The sequence below is a fragment of the Embiotoca jacksoni genome, unplaced genomic scaffold (assembly GCF_022577435.1).
Source record: "Embiotoca jacksoni isolate LCO1_2020_lvr unplaced genomic scaffold, fEmbJac1.0.p SCAF_20, whole genome shotgun sequence".
In the NCBI taxonomy this organism is placed as follows: Eukaryota; Metazoa; Chordata; class Actinopteri; family Embiotocidae; genus Embiotoca; species Embiotoca jacksoni.
In genome coordinates, this window is record NW_027185341.1 from 1,076,573 (window position 1) to 1,098,349 (window position 21,777).

General features: G+C 42.4%; 1 protein-coding gene across 4 annotated transcripts in view; it reads left to right on the forward strand.

Annotated features, from left to right (window-relative positions):
* The window catches only part of vti1a (vesicle transport through interaction with t-SNAREs 1A), a 115,703-nt gene that overhangs the window by 76,462 nt on the left and 17,464 nt on the right, over window positions 1-21,777 (forward strand). For 2 of the 4 annotated variants that reach the window (XM_069155462.1, XM_069155463.1), the window contains one exon: window positions 3,411-3,472. In XM_069155462.1, the coding sequence (XP_069011563.1) occupies window positions 3,411-3,472 (62 nt within the window). Of the gene's footprint in view, window positions 1-3,410; window positions 3,484-21,777 lie in introns of all 4 variants that reach the window. The other 2 variants (XM_069155464.1, XM_069155465.1) reach the window with 1 other exon arrangement.

A 21,777-nucleotide genomic window follows, 5' to 3' on the forward strand; every position in this document is an offset into this window, starting at 1 on the left:
AGAGGTAAACTGTTGAGCATATCTTGCCTCATCGCATGAAATAAAATCAGCTCACTTGTGGCCTCTCTCCAGGACTTTCCCCCTTTCCTTCCCCTCACTTGAACGGGGTTAAGTTTGCCACCTGCCATCCTTCTCCTCTCCCCTCCTTTACTGCTCAGCACTCCTCTCCGGTTTCACGCTCTCCTTCCCACTTTCCCTCAGAGAGTCCCCCCCACCAGCCCCTCAACAAATCCTTACTGCTGCCCCTCCTTACATGCAGCCAGCCAAACAGACAGGTAGGCAGAGACAGAAAAGACCAAACACAGGAAGGGGGCCCAGCCCTGTTGGCCCCCTCTACGCAGAATGCTTAAAGATCACAACATGGCAGTGGGCCTCGCGCAGGCGATTTCAAAGGAAATCAAACATCTCCTTTCAAAACGGTCCATAGTGTCTACTGAGAGTACCTGCTCTCTCTCTTTCGTTCTCTCTCTCTCTCTCGCTCTCTCGCTCCCTCTCTCTCTCTCTCCCTTCTTTCTTCCCATGAGTCTTCTTTGCCGAACACCCCCACCACATGTACACACACACACACACACACACACACACACACACACACACACACACACTGATGGCTTTAAAGGCAGTTTGTGGGGCAAAAGTAAAGTGATATGTAAAGACACTGGATGGAAGGGCTTAACAGCTCTTTTACATTAAAAAGAAGGAATGTGAAATAGTTATAGTTTTAGGATGAATAAACCGCGCACAAATACAGACACTCACACACAAAGTTACACATAGAAGCACACACAAACACAAACCCCTATGCTCAGCAGGAGGTGTGGCCTTTTGTTTTGCTTTTATGGTACAAATAGAAGTCAATAGAGGGTTTCACACTGGGTCAGAGCAGTCTGCTCCCAACTCTGAACCACCTGAGTGGATTGAAGAATACGGTTAACCAATCTCCCGGCAAACTTATAGAGAATCATGAAAGGCAGTAGCAGGAAGTTTTTGATGTTTGTTCCCTAAAAATCTTTAATTTACATCGTTGAACAAACAATTCAAGCATATAAAATTATTAATTTGAGTGTAGGAATGGCTAATTTCAGGGAACATAATTAGCATAATGTGCACAACCCTTCTCTATTGACCAGATGTGCACATTTATTTTATCTGTCTTTAGCTGCAAATTAGGCTAAATGAATTATGAAATTTGAGGGCACCTCGACACTCAGACTGATAGCTCTTAGCCTGTTACCTAACCTCTATTACCACAACAGGACGGACTAGTCACAGCAGGCTGTAACTTCAGTGCCAATATGAAATAAATTATTAAAGTCATGAATTAAAATAATAATTTTGAGGGTATGGATTTAGTTATTTGAGAGCCCAGATTATTAATATAAAGAGGATTAATTGTGTAATTTGAGGGAACAAATGAATAATTTCCTTATCGCATCCAATAGGCTTACAAACTTTAACACTCAAAAGGAATTACATGTTCATTTTGCACTTTTCATCCTCAAGGCTGAACTTTTCTCCATTCTTTACTAAATGTCCTCTTTTGGAGCTGTAGATTGAAAGGATATGGATCCGAGTTTATTTTGAATATGTAATGCAAATTAGCTCAAATTTATGATAATGGTAGCAGCATATATAATTTAATCTGAGAAAGCAGCCAAGGGTGCCTTTGGAGATTGTTCTGTTTTGGAGCTGTATGTAGAAAATAGAAGTTCATTCTTCTTATTCTCTCCATATAGGTAACCACAATTCATGCTAAACACTCAACATACTCAGCATAGGATTTGGTGGGAGGCTGTAGAGAGAGAGCGAGAGAGAGAGAGAGAGAGCGAAAGAGAGAGAGAGGAAGAGAGAGAGAGAGGGGGAATGATTCAGAGCGAGATGTATTTTGGGAGAACGTGTAAAGTGTCTAGGGGACAGATCTGTGGGTAGAGGCAGACATCAGGCAACTGCTGGACTTGTTGTCTTTGCCAGAGGGCCCAAACCCCAGGTCCCCCACCTCCTACCCTGTACCACATGTATCCTTGGCTCTGGCAATCTGCATCGCACCAGCCCAGGCTGCCAGAGGGTAGGAAGGAAAGATGGAAGAAAGTAGCCATAAAGGAGGGGTAGGAAGAGAGGCTGAATTGCAAGCAAGAGAGAGATGACTGCAAGATGAGCGAGAACAAACAGGAAAAGGAGTGTTGCAGCAACCATTGTGAAGACATGTGGGGTTGTAGATGAAGAGACGTGAAAGTGAGGAATTAAAAATCGAAAGGAATACAGTGTAATACACTGATGAAACATACTGAGTGAGAAAGACCTTATTGGGAAAGCAGTTATTATCTCAGAGAGAGATGAAGATGAATGACTCCCTGCTGACTATAGAGAGAAACTCTACGAGGACTATTCCCCATGCTCCCCCATCATCCTCCAGAAATGCGACTACAGGTAGATGTTAGTGGCAGCTCACTGGGTGCAGTGTCAGCATTTTTTTCTTTTCTTTTTTTTACTTTCACACTCACACCTTGTTGGCAACATCTCTTCCAAATCCCTTTCCCTGTGAAAGTCCCTGTGTCTGATAAGAGAAGGGAATGAAAACATTCCTGTGACCCCTGAGGGAAGAAAAGGCAGAGAGAAGGAAACGACAGAAAAGGAAAATATCGAAGGCAATTAGTCCTGACTAGCCATGATCATTATGTCAAGGGTGCTTTCAAGGACTTCTTGTGCTTGCTATGACAAAAGTAAAGATGCCTCTCACTCTTTTTTTCCCCCCCGTACATCATTGTAGTGTTTGCTCTGCAGCTGGATGAGCAGAAGGCAATTCAAGTGACATGTCTTAAGTGGAAATCGAATCCCTTAAAGTTACACACATTTTCTGACACTGAAACTCGTGTTGGTGTATAGTGTACACTTTATCTGTATTGGAGCTCTTTATTTTTTGGTAAATCAGCAGCTTTTTCAAGCAACTCTAGAATGAGGTTTGTAGAGAGATGTTTTGAAATCAGTAACTTAACGGGAAAACAGCACACTTCCAATCAAAGGATCTCTGGTTCATCTCTTTAGCCTGGTAACCAACTACTTTTGGTGAAAAATGAAGTGTCAAATTTTAGAAATGTCTTTTGTCAAATTGCACTTTGCCTTAAGATCACTAGTACAAATCTGTGTAAAAGTGGAACCATACACAATCATATTGTAATAACTGTCACCATGGTAAATACTATTGCCCATTTCCTCAGTTACATAAGAGTTTACCGAGAAATCCTTTCTCTGTCTTTTAATTGTATAATGAGGTGGTCAGAGGATATATAGTTATTTCATACTCTTTACTTTTAACCATCTCGGTTTGTTCATAGACGATGTTTGATAGAATTGCCGACTTGTTTGTTTAGAAAGGGAACTAAATCCTGTCTTTTACCACTTCTCTCTCCACCCAGCTGAGAGAAACAGACGCCAACCTGGGGAAGAGTTCTCGCATCCTTACCGGCATGCTGAGAAGGTAAGCAGCAGGTAGGGACTCTGTTTCTGCACCTCTTTGAATGCATTGTGCTTTAATAGTGCGGTGAGCTCGTGGATGAATGAAGTAAAAAAAAAAAAAACTTTGACATGTTAAAGTGAAAATTGCAGTTCATAACATGATGCAATCCATCACTTGTGATCACTTAAATTATGACCAGTTGTTTTTGTCCAATTAAGTTGAATTTTATTTGGATAATATCTCAAATTACTACCTCAGAATGTGAACTGTTATTAAATGTGATTTTAAATACTCTTTGTGCAGTGTTAACTCATACAATTTCAAGGAACCACATTTCCTCTGACTTATAATAATTCTGATTTGTCACCATTGTAGTTTACGACAAACAAACAGTGTGAGTGGCTGTCATAGTATTGGTTCTATGTTCTTGGGTAGACTCGGAGAAGAGTAGCCCCGTACTGCATCCAGGAGAACAAGGCTGGAAAAGACAAGTGCGCTCTGTACATGTCTCTCACTCTTTTCTTCTCTTTGCCTTTGTATTTCACAAAATGCACTTACAACCATATCCAACTTGCAGCCTTTGTCTCTCTTGTTCACTAGTTCAGGCACAAGACAGCCCCCAACAATCACACAAACACAAGCATTCAAACGCAAATATTTCAATAGGCCTTGCATTATCTTATGCGCCCGCCTCCTAATACACACAAACACACACATGCACACGGCCACCACACACACACACACACACACACACACACACACACACACACACACACACACACACACACACACACACACACACACACACACTGTAATGTCTTGTCACATCTCCATTTCATAAAGTGGCTGTGTGCTTACCCCTGAACCGTGACGCCACGGTTTTGTTTCTTGCTCCCTCTTGTTTTTTTTTTCCTCCCCTCTCCTTGTCGCCTGCTGTGGATTTTGATTAAGAGTAATATGTAAATGACACAGACTAAATGTAAAATCCTGTGGCAGGAAGGAAGTGCCAATTGAAATAGATGCTTCAGTGCCCATAGACAATTTGGAGGGCGGCTCGCAGGGCGGCCGGCAGATACTGGGAGGGAAGGCCTGAGAAGGGCTGTGACGCCGACTGTAACCAATATTTCTGCATATGTCTCCATTTTGTCAAGTCTGATTATGGGAGAAGGAGGATGGGGATTGAGCGGGGAGGGTGCGGTGGGTGGGGGGGGTCAACTCGCCTGGCATGTCACCCAAGCTGTCCAGAAATCATTCATCATTCCCTCCTCCTTCTTCTCTTCTTCCCTCCACCCCCTCTAGTGCTGAAGTAAATAACACGCACTTATTTCAATATTATCATATTAATGTTAAAGTTCAGCTGTCACCTAATGGGAAGACTTAATCAGACGTAGCATTTTAAGAGGCATGCTGCCACCCCACCCACTCCTACTCTTTACTCCCCCCCCCCCTCTTGATGTGCCTTAGCTCCTCTGGTTAGCGCCTCGCTCAAATCAGGATTTATGAGAGCTTTCCAAAGCGGGCCCTGGCTGCGAGTCTCTTCGACTACTGCCTGCCTTTCTGCTTGATGGGAGCACCACAACACACACACACACACACACACACACACACACACACACACACACACACACACTCACCCACCTTTCTTTAACATTTTCTTCTTTCAGTTTTGTTTGAATATACATATATATAACAAAGTGTTTTGTTTTCTTTTTCCTTCAAGGCTGTTGGCTGGAAATATTAAATCTGAAGTTAATTTATAAGCAGAGATGCATATCTGAGAGCCAAAATGAAATCTAGGATAGTTAAATGATATCTATTTCCCATCGCCCCCTTTTTAGGAAATTTGTCCTCATTTCCCCTTTCGTTTTATTATCCCCGCCCCTCCACCTACCCCCTACCGGTTCTCTGCATTTTTGATGAATTGTGTATTTGTTTGTGAAGTCAGAGCAATTGGAGTTGGTCTCGGAGTTGGATGGTGGTTGCTTTGTCATTCTCCACTTGTTTGTAACAGCTGCAGAAGTAGTGCAGTGTGTAAAGGGCTTCTACAAATAGGTGAGTGAAGAAAACCTTTGCTGGTGTGTGTTAGGATCTCTGCACTTGCGACACAAGTGGTGGACGCAGATACTCATGCAGGTTGATGAATATTCCAGCTTTTGTTTGTTCCCATTTGTTTGAATGCAGCAATTAGTGAAATTTGAAAGATGCTATTTTGTTTGGACAATTGATGAGGCACATTAATTAGATACAGAACTTCTTTTTTCTTTTCTTTTTTACTATTGAGCTGTATTAGTGAGCAAATAAATAAATACAGCAGCAGTTTAAAGTTGATTATGACTAGTAATTTTGGCTCTGATCCATGCCAGACAAATAGACCCAGATGTAAGTGGAGGGATTTGTCCTGATCAATGGGATAAAGGGTTTCCTTTTACATTTCTGGTGTGGTTCCCTTTAAACTCGCACCTCTTCTTGAAGTCTCTTTATGGTCTGGTGGCTATCACCCCAGCTGGGAAACAATTAGACACTCATTAAGCTAGCTGTCACGGGTCAAGAAAGCCAATTAACTTAAAGACTCTGTGGATATCACTTATTGCTAGAACCATTCTGAAAAACACACATCGCAAATAACTGTTGCTTTGTTTGAGAATAAGCTGTTACAAATGTCTGACTGTGAAACCCATCACTGCCAATGAGGGTAATTAGTATAAAACACTGTTATAGGTGCTGTTAATTGGTTGTGTCATGGGCTTTTAACTAGTTTCACAACTATAGACACTGTCTCATGTCATCTATTCATATTTACTTACTCCACATTTTGATGGCTCTTGATCGATATGTGGCGCACATAAGCATGGGGAGGGGTTAAAACTCACTGTGTGGATCAATATTCCTGATTAGAAAGGCCACAGACCTTTTGATAAGGCCTCTGCAGTTTCCGCGGTGCATTGACACTATGGCTTCTCATAAATACAAAATGGTCTTCTGGCTGCAGCAAGATCCTTCCTGCTGCTATACTGAACATCTCAAGCATCTCACCCACCATGGTCAGAACAGTTGGGAATGGGATGCTGCTCCAGACCCAGTTAGGACCATTGGGGCTGCTGGCAGCTTCACGGAAGGAGGGGGCACAGTGAGGAGCAATGAAGCAGTGAAGGGAGGACGGAAAAGAAGGGGGGGAGGATGTATATTTTGAAGCAGAGGGGTTGTCTGCTCTCACTGGCAGCTGATCCCACATGCAGGTGGTCGACTCAGTCGCCAGGCAGATCAAAAAGTCAAGGCCCCGGGTGGACCTTCCTTTGAAATGGGAATGGGGCCTAGATATCAGACAGAAAACATAAGCAAGCTCCCAGCCACAGAACAGCTCCATATTCATGGATGGGACTGGCAGTAGCGACGGGCAGGCAGGATGGACAGAGCCTCAGCCTTCAGAAGAAGACTCATGCACACTCTGGACACTGATTAAGAGATCAGCCCATAAGCTGGGGTGGAATATGATACACTAGCTCACAGGCTAATGCAGCAGCACTGTTAGAGCTGTGACTTCACGTGCCGTCTTAATATGTCCTGCCATACTGAAGCTCCTCTGACATTGATATGAAACCCATTCATATAACTAAATGGCAGGAGAATATTTACAATGCATCCTTGCCTGTAGAAAAATCAAAGGTTTTCTTCCTGCTTTGTCAACTGGAAAGTTTTGTCCTTGTTTGCTGTGCCCAATAAACCAACTTATGAACAATATCACGAGCCAAGACCAAAGTGCATGGCTCCAGAAAAAGCATCTGGTGAGAGGAACTTTTTATTTTGTATGATCTGTAAGTTTTGCCTCTCGCCTTTATTATTGGCAAATACATACTCTCTCTCCGTATCCATCTGTCTGGAATATTAACTACTGGGATATGTAGGTCACATAATTAATGGAATTCAACTCTACCAGGGAGCTGTGGTGGGATCTGAGTCTTGGGGCCCGCTTGAAGTCTTGTTATGAAGTTGAACAAATAGGTTTGATTTCTTTAATTGATACTGAAAGAGCTCTTCCTTCCCTTTTCCTGTTTTTATTTATTTGTGTTGGGAAAAAAAAAAAGCAGAGGAAAATCTTCATTACAGTGTGTGTGTGTGTGTGTGTGTGTGTGTGTGTGTGTGTGTGTGGGAGGGGGGGGGGGTCAGGAGTGAATGGAAGAGTGGCACCGTGCCAGGCTTTCTGCCACCATGTCATATACCATCAAATGTGGCATTTACAATCCTACTTACTCACATTTAGCAGAGTACTGGAGTATATTTCATGTCTATTGTGTAAGACATGTTTGCCCTATTTTATATTCTATTTCACTTTGTATTACAGCTGAACTCATCACAGTAGCCATAGCCGAGGTTCGTGTTTTTTGTCCCGAGAGTGGCAGATCGCTCCCAGTGGATCGCGCTCTCTCTGATCTCCTCTCTATGTTGCTGCCACGATAATTCCATGTACTCCATTTAAACACATTCCCTTTGCTTTGCAATTTGTTCAGCCTGACATCATTACCGCCCCACTCCAACCCCCTGTTCCCCACATATTGCTGCATCCCCCTGGGTCAGTCCTATCCCTGGCCTTTTCTGCTCCCTCCAGGAAAGCATTCTGTGTGTTTTTTTTAATGTCCAGTATGTGTTTTTTATTCTGGCAAAGGAGCAAAGTGCCAAAGCATGAATCACATGTGCCCCTAACGCAACCCTGAGATAAACTTTATACATACATCACGTGGGAACGCAGCTGTTGTTGGGTATGTTCAGAGGACTCAGGATAACATGTTCGCATACTTTAGGGAGATATTTGGTGTTAGTAGTCCTTCCTGATGGAAATAGTACTGGAAGGGCCCTACCAGTGCAAGGCTTTGTGGGCCATTTCAGTATTAGTACTACTGCCATCTGCTTTAGTAAGAAAACCAACCACAGGTTTCTAACAGCAGATGTACTCTTGACGCATCCGCGTAGCCACAGGGGTCGGTGTGATAAAGCAAATCACCAGTTACAGTATGTGCAGAACAGCTGTCTGTGTTGTTTTCTGAATCCATGTTCTTCGACATGATGAAGGGAATCAGGAGACTCTTACCTTGACTTCACACTCATGCTTTGGAGAAACATATTGAGAATCATGACTGAATAGAAGTTACGAGATTTTACACACGCTGTGCGTAAAGATTTCAGTGTCTAACAACAGGTTGTCTAATATTGAGGGGGTACTTTTGATAAGACTGCATAACATTTTGATGTTAAACTGCATTTTAATTTCTATCAAGTTATTTGACTCTTTAGGTGCTGAATGTTGGGTAAGTGTCTTGTTTTGAGAGAGGCGATACTTTTTATTATTCCTGTGTGTCTGTATGTGTGTGTCTGTGGCTACAGGCTGCTGCTGGGACAATGACAGGGTGCGCCTCAGCCTCATTACTCGCTGCTCCTGAGCCAAACAAGCACCACTGCCACCTCTCTCTCTCGCTCTCCCTCCTGCTTCATCTCTGTCTTTTTCCTCTCTTCCCACACCTCGCCCATTAGAGAGTGCTGATGGGACGTTTTTTTTTTTGTTTAGTTTTTTTTTTCTCAGTAAGAAAAAGGCACACACAAGCCTGGGCTGTAGAGGAAGGGGTTGTTGACAAGGGCAAAGACGTGTTGTTGTTTTATATAAGGGATGCATTTGTCTGTTGAGGATTGACTCGCTTAACTGGCTGCCAAAGCCCCCTTTTTCTCCCTACATATCTCCCTCTTTCTATTATCCAGCCCATAGTGGGCTTCTGTTTTTTTGACAGGCCATGGCATAGTTGAAACCGAGTTATTCCACATGTGATGGGAGCGAAATTCTTTTTAACCAAATCATGTAAAAATGCCAGAGTTGATGGCAAATGCGACCAAACCCCAAGCAAAAACTAAAGACGTATCTTGAGTGAGTCTGTTTTTTTAATTTATTTCTGCACAGTTAGCTCTTACGATTCTCAAAAGTGGGCATCAGTCCTGATCTCCAGTATTCCAACAAAAAAAAACTGTCTTTGCGCCATCATTTCTCCAAATGCACCGGGGTCAGCCTGCCTCGACATTGAGGTGATGCTTCGTTCGACCTCGCTCATACCGTCCTAGCTGATAGAGCTTCTTTTTCCCCCTCCTTTAACCCTGACAGACTGTCGTTCTGACGAGATGACTGGAGATCAGTGGCGCTCTCATCCCTTGAAGTGGCTCCAGGTGTCACTCCAAGGGTACCCGCCCTGTTTGATCTGCCGTCGAGCGCCTGTCGGGCCACGGCACCCTCTGATTTCCCCGTCAGAGGGGAAAGAGGCTCTCCTGTCCAAAAGTTCCACTTCTACTTTTGAGTGATAGCAAGGGAGAGGAATCGGCTGCTGTCGAGTTCCTGCATCGTCGCCATAATCGTCTGGGAAAGGACCGTTTTCCTGTTGCCATTATTCCTCAAGCTCCCATTTAGCAGCCATCCTCTCACATATCCCCCCATGGGAGCATTATACAGAGGTGATCCTGATTTGATATGCCAAGCCCCAGCAGTCCAAACAACAGAAAAATAAACAAAATAAACATCAGATGAAACCAAAACATTTTTCAATGATCATGCTGTGGGCCTTGTCTTAAGAACAAAACAACATCCTCTCAGACATCTTCAGATGATGTCCAAAGGAGGTCCCTGTCTTTATTGAGGAGCCGCACAAACAAAAAAGGACAGATGAAACAAAATGGAGGAATGGAGCTATATATCTTTTCAGCAAACATAGATGCCTGTATCCTTCCTCCCTTTCATTTTATTATATCCCTTATGTTTTTCTCCCACCTACTGTGAGCTTCTGTTGAAATTACAGGTGAGATCTCAGTGGCAGGCCCTGCCTTTCGTCTAGAGGGAGCAGGGGGGGAAGGGTGGAGGTGGGGGGTGGGGTGGGGACTGAGAAGGAGAGGAAAAAGAGATTCATGCTTTGCAGTAGTGCTGTGTTGTTTGTGAAGCGCACTCTTCCCTTTGTGTGTCTGGCGATAACTTATTCAGCACAGGGCCATTCATCCAGGGGTTGAGCGCGGGCGTCCGTCAAGACGGAAAATAATGAGGCGACAGCAGCGCAGAGGATAGCTTTCACCCTCTGCCTAGGCACCCCCTCTCACCCACCTCCCCCTTTCTCCATCTCCTCCTCCTAGCCTCCCATTATCAGCCGATTTAAATAGATAATAGGGGGCCTTCTTCAGGACATTTTGAAGCAATTAGAACCTATCACATTGTCTCTTCTTTGACTTCCTGTTCCCTCCCAGCAAGCCAGCGTGGATACTTCTGGGCGTACTAGGCAACAGCTCCCTGGAATTTTGTGGAATGCCACTGCATCACTAGATGCCAATTTTTGTGTGAGGAGGAAAAGGGAGCTATTCTGTTTCATACAGCTTTGCACTACACTCACTCATGTAATTCACTATGCCCTCTTTAGCCATGCCAGGACATGCAATCCCTTTGCCCTGATAAGTTGCGCTTGGGCTGCCTTACTTGCCAGGTTGAAGTGGCTCCTGCCCAAACACTTGCACTGTGCATACCTTCCCTGTCAGCTCTCATTTAAGTCTTTCTCTCACTGTCTTTGCACAGTCCATGTTGTTGGCTACAAACACATAGTTGCATACACTCTTGAGAGGGGATGACTTCAGCTTCATGTGGTTTTGAACTACGTTATTCATATTATTACAGCTGATGACCTGAAGTGAAAGCATATCCAATGAGGCTCCAGGTTCTACATTGCTTCTGGCTGCTGTTTTAGTCTTGTGTAGTTTTTGCAAACAGAGATAGTCCTAACCAAATAAGTCAGTTGTCAAGGTTGTGTTTGCATCAGGATAGATGGTTAAGTATAGTTTTTGCTGTTATTGTTGTTACCCCTCAGATCTGTATTTGGCAGGGTGCAAGAGCTTGAAATATTTACAAATGTTGAATTTTGAGTCTTTTTTTGTCTTAATATTTTCTTCTAAACCCATCAATCATTTACTGTGCCTCTGTATGTCTGTATCTCATCCTAACAGCCCCCCAGGATGGTGCAATGAAACAAAGGGAGTACATTGTTGCCATGTTGTTGATGGCATAAAAGATCCCCTTTATCACAGTGGGCAAAACAAAAAAAAAAGGACCACTTTTTTTTTTTTTTTTCAAGGAAGTGAAAAGGTTGCAAGGCGAGGAATTTGTAGGCATCAGGAGCTCCCGTCAAAATACTTCAACAGCACATTGGTCCCTTTTCTAAGCAACAGACATCTAACCTCGAGTGCTTTTATATTAAACACAAAAATAGAAGTTATGTTGCATGTATCCCAAAGGCTGGAAGGCAAAAGGACGGACCCCGCCCATCCTTTACTTTGGTTTGGTGGTGCTTGCTGTGAAGGGCATTCCGTGATGTGTAAAACACAACAGTTTTGACAAGTACTGTAGAAAAACAAAGCTTTGAAACTATCTTATTTGCCAAGTCCAATCTCACAATGCATTCTGCTATTGCACAAAAATTCAGTCTCAATCTTTCTAGAATTCTTTCTTTTGTCATATGAAAATTGGTGTGATTCGCTGCTGACAGTATACAACCATCTCAGATAGGGAAAAAAATACAACAAAAGAAGAGATGACAAAGTGCAAAGTGAAATTGTGCCCTTTTGTTCTTGAGTCATCGTGTCATTGTAATTCTGCTCAATACTTTCACCAGTCAGTAGTAGTAAACTGTGACATTCCTCCTCACTTTTTGAAGCATTATACTTAACTGCATTCAAATAACCACCCAAAAGAGGAAAATACTCTATAATCTCTTGAAATTCTGTAGTGCTTTCTCAGTTTTTATGGTATCATGAGGGAAGTAATTGTTGACCCAATTCAAAATATGAGTTATACTCACCACAGCTGCAACAACTCGTAGACTGAATGTCCGCCATGCAATGCTAGCAAACTGTAGTACAAGCTCTGTGAAAGTAATTCAGATCATGGTGAAAGAGTGGTATGCAGCTACTGTTGTTATCTCTTATCCACAGCCTCACTACCCTGTGACTGGACTCAGCAGAGCCTTAGAGGTGCTGAGTGAGTTGTAAAATTAGGATAAATATTTCTTGGATCATGCAGCAGCAAAACTTAACAAGATATATTTGATTTCTAATTATTTACTAGTAAATTCCGTGACATCTAGACTTTGTTAAGCTTCAAAATAACACAGTTTATATCCTAAGTAAATATCAAAAACAATAAAACTTTCCTCAACTTATTTGTAGTAGGTCTGGTATATATATATATATATATATATATATATATATATATATCTATATATATATATATAGATATATATATGAATGTTTTAATAACTAACTAGATCCTTACAATTTAATTCATGTTTCAATGTCAGAACACTGTGCAGTTTACTTTCCTTGTTTTATTCAAATATCATTTTCCAAACTGAATAGTGGGACCCTCTGGCTCAGTCTCTTTAAGTCGATGCTCCATATACTCAGCATGTTAGCCACGACCTGTCTTTGTCACTGTTATTATATTTGAAAAATGAAAATCTGTAACAAAATGTCAGCGATGTCTGAGGTAGTGCATGTGACAGAGACAAAACCTAGTTATTTTAATTAACAGGTTTTGGCTGTGACTCAGACATGACCACAGAGATGTGTTGTACGCTTTCGTGTGGAGGCAGACGATTGAATTATGGCTCTAGACCCACTGAAACAATATTTCTCTCAGTGTAGAGTACATGAGAGATTCAGTTTGTGACACAGGTTGTTTTGTTCATTAATCTTTTCCTGGATGACTTTGTCCCAGTGGTGCATTCCAGTGAAGGCGATTCTTGGACTTTAAATCGTTACAGCCCTTCCAGACAGACAGATTATGTACTGATGTCGAAGCGCCGTTTCTTCCTCGACGGATTCCTCAAAGCATCGTATGTTGTAGCCAAAACTGTTCAGGACAAACACACTTATACCACAAAAGCCTGTAGAACCTTGATCAGTGAAGAAAACCCCAGTGAGGCCCAATGCCCATAGAGTCCCATTTTAGCCCGTGGACCATCGGAAGTTTTCTAGATGTTGTATAATTAGACGGTATGCAGTTAATCCAAGAGGCTTTTTGGCAGACATTGTCTTTCCACTCTCAATTTTGTCCCTTTTGTGTCAACACACCTTTAAAATAAATTATTCCCCTTATTTGTTCAAAAAGTGTTGACTATTAAAGTCAACATAATTTGCAAGCGGTAAATAGACACATATACCTTGAAATGATGAAGGTCTGGCATAACTCCAAGAAGGGATTCTCTTATGACAAACCCTGGCTGAGAAATTTGCTAGAGTCAAGTGCAGTACACGTTCAAGCCCTTGGCCCGTCTTGGGTTTTGGGGAGTGAACCAGCCATGCACGGCTGGTAATGACAGGTTCCATGTTGCCCGTGGCTTGTGGCCCATTTCACTGTTTGTTTGGAGAGTGGTGCTCGGCCGTGAAGTGCTGGCCCAGCTGGCAGCCATTCCATTGCCCCTTTGGCCCAATGGCTGGGTCTTGTTTGGACCACACCAGCCAGGCAGACTGGCATCCAGGAGGCTGCAGAGGAAGAGGTGGAGGAGGGGGGTGTGACAGAGGAGAGGAGCTGTTGGCTGAGCACCTCGGTGCAAGGCCAGGCCTGCTGCCAGCTGTAGAGAAGACTTCCCCGCTCATACCACAATCTTCACGTCTCTGTGGCGACAGGGATCTCAGTTTGCACCTCGAAGGTCAACATCATCCCAACGCGATCTGTCTCACAGAATAGCATGGAAAAGTTAGCAAATATCTATGATCTAAATATAAAAAACATTTCTTTCCTTCTTTTGGCAGCCAACGCTTTTTTGTGGACAGCAGTAACACAAGCCTGGATTTATAACTAATGACAACTTTATTTGTATTACTCCATTTCGAGGTACCTCTGTAATGTAATACACAATGACTTATATTTACACACACACACATACATACATACACTTTGCATCCACAGTTCAAAAGTTCAGTTGCTCATCTCGCATCTGCCAAAATTCTTTTGGGCCTGTGAAGATGAAAAATGCTGACCCACCAAGTCGCTAGGTACTTTTAAGTGGTATTTTCATCATAATTTCCTAGACTACCAGCAACAGTAAAAAAAAAATTAAAAAAAAAATTAAAAAAAAAAAATCCTCTGAATTTACTAAATTAATATAGACTAAGTTGAAGTTGGCTTTTGTGCCCGTGTGTAGCCAGAAGTACCATTTCAACACAACAACTTGTTAAAGATTGCCTCTCACATATGGTCAAAAACAGATAAAAACCCTCTGCTTTGAAAAATAATTTGTGTCCGACAGTTTTCCCCCCAAAAAGAAATTCTATAATCTGGTTTCATTTCTGAAAATGATTTAAAAAAAAAAAAAAAAAAAAGCCTTCATTGAAAAAAATGCAATCAATAAATATGCAAATATTTGTCAGTTCCAATATTTACTTTGGGAAAGCACTTTAATGACTTTAGTCTAATATTTAGCTGATTTGAACAAAAGGCATCTCAGCGACTGCATTGGGGCCGACTCTTAGCCTGATAGATACAGGCCATAACGTCTACACAAATAACCATTTCTCTCTAAACTATCACATAAAGCTCTGATAACCACAGCCTTTGAAAATTTAGAGCCACTTTGTTTATTTTCTAAGTGTTTGCTGGGTCACATGCGTACATCCTGTCAGCCATCGTGTAAACTTTAACCCCCACCCCATATTCTGATGGCGCCAGGGCTAACATTGCTTCACTGTTAAAGGGAAGTTGTGAGGACATTGATGTCTTGGCCTAGCATCCTGGTGTCACTTTCCCAGCCTGTTTGTGGAGCCCGCCAATCCCCTCATTCTCCTCAGCTGACCTGAATGCATCACCGAGTATCACACACATGTGAGGAGCCTGATATTCCAGCCAGCAACAAATGTTTTCCTACCGATACCGTTGCATTATTATTGTACGAAGCCTTCGTCCTTTGACTTGGCTCACACTGAGGCTCTGTTGGTTAGATGTTTTGCCTGAGTCTTCGGGCCAAGACTCTATTTTATTTAACAAGACGTAGATGCACACCCATTCCATCTAAAAGTTCCCCTGTGGTATAGCTTTTGAGAACAGACTTGACATAAACCATTTCTAAACACCGGTTTCATTTCACCAATCTTTAATTACATCGTAGCAACCGAGGTACAGAGTTGAAGCAAAGCACCATGTTAGCAAAGCGTATAATAGTGAGGGATACCACAGAGGACAGTGGGTTGAGAAGAGGGAAAAATATCATACACAAACAAATACTGAAAGGAAAGGTTAAGGTGTTAAGAGCTTACGGACTTTTTAGAAGGATAAACTGATATAAAGACCGAAAGATACGTTATTGATCCCGAGGGAAATTTAGGAAATTGCTTATTACTTTGGAGACCTTCAAGATGTCTCGGTAGACTGCAAGCATTTAAATACAAAAAAAATTGTGATAGAACATCTGAGAATTTTGTTTTTACTTTGAAAGATTCTTAAAACTGTTGTGCAAAACTTTTGTCTCCCCCTTCTGCCTGTGAGAATAATGACAAAAACTCTGTTGAGACGTGCTGTTGTGGCTGTAAAATGATGGATAAACTGTCTCCCGTGAAACAACTCTGAGTGTGAAACACTGTCAGAAGTTGATCCATTTGGTCTGAAAACATTTGGAAAGTCTAGAAGAGCCGAACAATTAAAAAAAAAAAATTTCCCCATTAAAGTTAAAATACCGTTGAACTGTGATTTAACCAGCTCAGCCAGCCCATAAAGCATGCCCAACATGCATTCATGTAGCCAGCTCTGGAATATCCTACAGGACATTAAAAACTCTGTATACTGTCAAATACAGAGAGATTTACCTGGCAGTGGTTGATTTCATCAGCATTGTGTGAACTCGTTTGGCAAGGGCTTGAACGTAACGGACATTCATGTGTATGTACAAGTCCTGCACTTTAGCTTTAACTTACTTTTCATTCATTTAATTCTGCACGAGGCCCTACATATTACTTCATACATGGAAATAGTAAACATCCTCTGCCTTTGCTTGAACCTCAACATGTCAAAACCACAGTCCACGTTCCCTCTCTACGTATTGATAGTCATTCAGTGAGTATTTCAAGATTCACAACCGATGCCAGCACTATTACGACAGTGTTATAAATTAACCTTGTGCCGTTATGTTGTGCCAGTCTTACTCTTCTCTTTTTTGTCCTGTAACTTTATCCTGAAGAAGCCAGCCACAGTCGGTCAATTAATTGTAGGTATACAAACCTCTGGGTTGCATTCCAGTTGCACAGTGTGTCAGTGTATTATGGTGCCATGAAGAGTATCATTGTAGCCCACAGCGATGGACAAGCCTTCCTCCGGCTCAGTGACAAAGACAGCTGTGAGGTCGTGGCCGAGGCCAATACTATCAGAGCCATCAGTCTAGCAGCGAAAGACCATAACAACAAGCCCTGTCAAATAATGGTGTCAACAGTGGGATTGTGTAGCTTCATTTGTGCGAGGAATGTCCCTGGTTTAATGGTGACGTGTCGCTATCTATTGACTCAATGGGTCGGATTTGACCCATTCTCTTTCTCTCAGCGTGTTTTACTGCAGAATGGTATAATGAACCATTTCTACACGCTGTACATTGATTTCGCAAATTTTGCTTTTCTCAAACTTCATGATGTTAGAAAGGTCGGTTGTCAAGGATAGCTGGCCTAAAGACATACATGTGGGAGGTGACATGATAACTCATGTTTCACTGAAGCTTTTCTTGCTTCCCACTGAGACGTGTATTGTATAAGCCTGGTCAGAAATTCCTATTTTTTTCCTCTTTTTGTTTGGTTGTGGTTCAGTCATTGGTATTTAGAAGGTAGCATGATACTAAAAGTCTAGCAGTTGTGTAAGATTTACTTTCCATGATCTGAACTTATTATAAACTGACTTTTCAATTGTTCCTTGGTAATTTGGTGTCAGTTACAATGAGTTACAGAAACTATAATAAGCTTTACTTATTAAATTTGGCTTTTTCCTAACACGCCTCATAGTTTGGCCCAGTAACATCTTTGTTCGGGTAAAAGAGTGAGGAGCTCTCAGTGTTTAGTGTAGCCGCAAAGTTGTGAAGGAGTCTTTCCAGGGTTCCGGATGCTGGTTGCCTTCTGAACTGTCAGAATATCCGTTATTATCGAGCCTCCTCTGCCATGCCTCACCCTCTGAGTTTCAGCGCTTCCTTTACCTGACTTGCTGGATAAAATGATTTCTTTGCTCCTCTCTTCTTCTCTAGTCAGAATATTGCTTTCCCCGTCTGCCACGCCACATCCTCCTCCCTCTCTCCTAACAGTAAACGTTAAGATCCAGGAGTGGATCAATGGCTGTTATCCTTTGATGTGCCAGGACGCATTACGAGCGGGGAGTTCTAATTGGAGCAGAGAGCTGAGGATCAATGTTGGCTGTAATTGCCTGACACAGGGATGGGTGTGAGACTTTATTATCATTAATATTTAGACATGATGTGGGAGGACCCAGCCGAGGCTAAATGTACAACAGTGGTGCAAACCTTTGATCTCAGGAGATAAGCAGATCGATTGGGGGTTGGTGAGGAGCGGCTGAAGGAAAAGAGGTCGTGGAAGTGGGGCTAGCTGGATGCACGCGATCCACACTCTGGATTTTTATCGGATTTCTCGGAAGTTTCCCTTTCGCTCAGGAAGGGCCAGCCTCGGCCTCAGTCCTCCCAGTAGCTAAAATAACTGCATGACATTTGATCAGCATCAAGGGTGGAAAAAGGGCCAGTAGGCTTAAGTTCATGTTTGGTCACAAATCGAGTTAACCATTACTTTTACAGAACTGGCTCCATTAAGGATTCATTAATTGAATAGTTACTGAAAGAGCAATAACCCAGCCCATCTTTAAGCATGGTTTCTATGAATCTCACGAGTTTAGGGAATGGTTTTGAACTTAGCAGTGAGAAGACACAAATATATAGAGATATTAGTGTTTGTCTATTTGACAGGTTCCATTGTTAGGTAGATGTAACAGAATATGGCGGAGGAGGAGGCCCTGTGGGGATCATGGCTGCTACCTTGGTGTCAGCAAACACTAGATGATGTTACCTAATCTTATGGGTGAAGGAGGGGGGCTAGACTGTCTGCAGGAACACTCCCTGTCTAAGAGCATGACCAGAGGGGGCTGGGACTATCCCCTATGTCCAAGGTAAAGGCTAAGGGCGTGCTGAAACTGGGAGGCCGTGATGTATACTCTCAAAGCTGTCTCTTCTGTTTTTGTCACCCCAAGGACTGATACCTTAATCATTGTACTTAGTGAGACAAAGAGGGGTAACAGGTTGCACAATAACAGGTGTGTTACTTTTCATGGCTGTGACCTACTGCCTGATATCGGACAGGTGAGTGGGAAACCCGTCAGAATCCAGGTGAGCAGGGATAACCATCCCGAAGAGAGATTACGTGAGGGGTGATGGGTTATTAAATGACAAAGACCTGACTTTGACTCCAAAACTCTCCACAATTATTCCAAAAAAAACTTGTATACGTCACCTTAATACGAGAAATATAGCTCGAAGTCAGGTGGGAACACGGACGATTGCAGGGGAAGAAAGGTGAAGAGGTCCTCTGTGTTCGTCCAGTGGATAATCAGAAATGATTTGAAAACATGCTGTTTAACAACAGTTTGAAATGAGGGGTCTGTGTATTCTTATTAGTTGTTTCCTTGTAAGCAGTTACTCTGACAAATACTCCTCGTCCTGTGGTCCATAAAAAAGTTTTGTGTATAATTATACTGTAATGTTTATACTTACACTTACACTTCAGTGCATTTTAAACTCTGACCTGCATTATATTTTAAGTCATACAAGTAAAAGCTGATTATATAATTCAGATATTAAAGTTGCTGACTACCACTCTCTCTCTATGCATCCTCTCATTATTGTTTTTGTCATTTATAAAGCGTACAGTTCTTGAGGTTTTGTAATCGGCGCTGGCTCTTTGTTTCCGTATTCATTGCTTTGCATTCTTGTGTGCATCCCTAACAGTACGTTGTGCAGACACTAGTACCATTGTGGAATACCTCGGGGTTGTGCAACAAATGGCCCATTATGTAACATTATGATCATTATGCCTGCTTCAACAGTGTTAACACAGATATATATCTATTGTGTTTGGTCGGCAAATGCGTGTAAAGCCTGCACTGTAATACACATCCAGTAGTGTCCAATGATAACTCATTATAATAGATTCACTTAACTCATAAATAGGAAACATGATAAGAAAAACACAGATGCCTTGGCAGAAATGAGCTCTCATTTGCCATGTGGAACTGTGTCGAACCTCTCTTTTCATCAATATTGGAAGCCCCTGTGTCTTTCTCTGTGAATATCTACAATAAGGCAGCTTTTTACCCTCACAGGTCAGTGTTTTCAATGTGTCCACATTTTCAAAGTCTTTGTTTAGCCTCTTGTCTTCCTCCATTTAATGTTAAAAGTTAGCTCAGTGCGCTCAGTGTTCTCTTTTTGGTGTGTTTATTTTTGAAGAGGGTTTGTGTATTTGCCTTTATTTCGTCTGTGTGTGCGTGAGAGAGAGACAGAGAGAGAGAGAGAGGGAGAGAGAGAGAGAGACTGTGTGTGCACATGCCTGGGTGCATGTGGATGAGGGAGTGAGATAAGAAGGAGATGAGTCGTTCAGAAGATCTTTCTCACTGAGGCGTCCCCATCTGTTCGCCTGGGCCTAATTGTTCCTGGGTGCGAAAACAGAAAAAAAAAAAGAAGAGAGCAAAGCAACTCTACTCGTCCCCTGTCCCAGAGTTATTTCTGTAACATTAAAAGAGTGCCACCAGCATGCTCCAGATTATTGCCATGTAAATAATGGCACTTGGCTCGAATCCCCGCTAATGAATGTCATTTACTTTTTTAAACGAGGATTAATTATCGACAGAGGACCCCTATCTCCTCCCACAGGGAGCGCGTTGCAATTAGCTGCCAAAAGATGCCTGCTAATATTTGTGTTTTTCATAGACATCTATATGTACGCACATGTGCATATGTTCCCGTGACATGGTGGATAAACTCCTAATTAACCGTCTGCTTAATTCTGTGAGCGACGACTGATGAGAAGAGCAAAAGATACCGGTGTCAGCGCAGCGTCCTCGCCTCGGTTGTGTGTTCGGGTTTTTGTTGGATACTGGTGCTGGACATTGTTGTGAAACTATGGGGGAAAAGACAGTTGGGCTGCTTTGGAGCCAGCCTCCTGGTTGCAAAATAAGGCAGGGAAAACAAACACGGGCCTCAAATTAGATTTCCCAAAACATAGCATTCCCTCTCATTTTAAACAGCACTGTGGCCCGCAGACCAGAATAGAATAACCCGTGAAATCCGCTTCAGATGCAGAATGGCAGAGTCACTGGAACACTTGACAAATGAGGGCTCTCTGGACCCCATTTTCTTCAGAAAAAAATATCTGAAAGTCTTACCTAATTTGGCTGCTTTATACATGGTATCTTGTTGATGTGGTATCTGATAGGATCGTCCAGCTAAAAAAAAGTTTCATCCCCTTTTCTTTTACTCTGCGTCAAATTCACTTCTCTTTCCTCACTCCTTCCCTCTCATGAGCACCCACTCTTGTCCTTTTTTTTTTTTTTCTTTATGCCGAACTGCCTCTCTTTGCGTGGGCTGCTTGAGCCGATGCACTTAACCCAAATGAAGGAGAAGACAGGGATGAGGTTTATTTCTGCCGACAGTGGCACTGTTTGAGGTGTGGACCCCCTCCTGAGAACCTGAGACTTTGATAATTCTGCAGCGCTGAAAGGGTTAAATTAAAAAACTGAACGACTTCTGAAGGAGAAATATGAAGAGATCCGGTCTGCCGGGTTTTAACCAACAAGCCATTTTTTCAGTACATGCGTGCATTTTTAGGATTTTGTTGAAGTGTTTGCTGTTATACTCTCAAGTTGTCAGGTGGCCTTTGACCAGCTAACCGAGGAAAGGTGACTAATGACTTCAAGTGGCAGTAAAAATGTTCGAGACCAAATCATTTACCATAATGTGTTCAGGAAGGGAACTAATTCAAGAGAGATTTTCTGACTGAAAAAGTCCCACTATTTTCTTGAGTGAAACACGGAGTCAGTCACAAAGAATTCTCTAATTGACTTGTGACCTTCTCACCAGTTTTACCTGTGTCAGCATGAGGCCATTCGAGGTGACAGCCGCCTCACAAAAAAAATAATTAAAAAAAAAGGGGGGGTAGGGGTTATGTGTCACACTGGCCCACCGAGACATAGGTAATGATAATGGATAACTGTGAGAAAAGCTAGAAGAGGTGGCAGTTACCATACC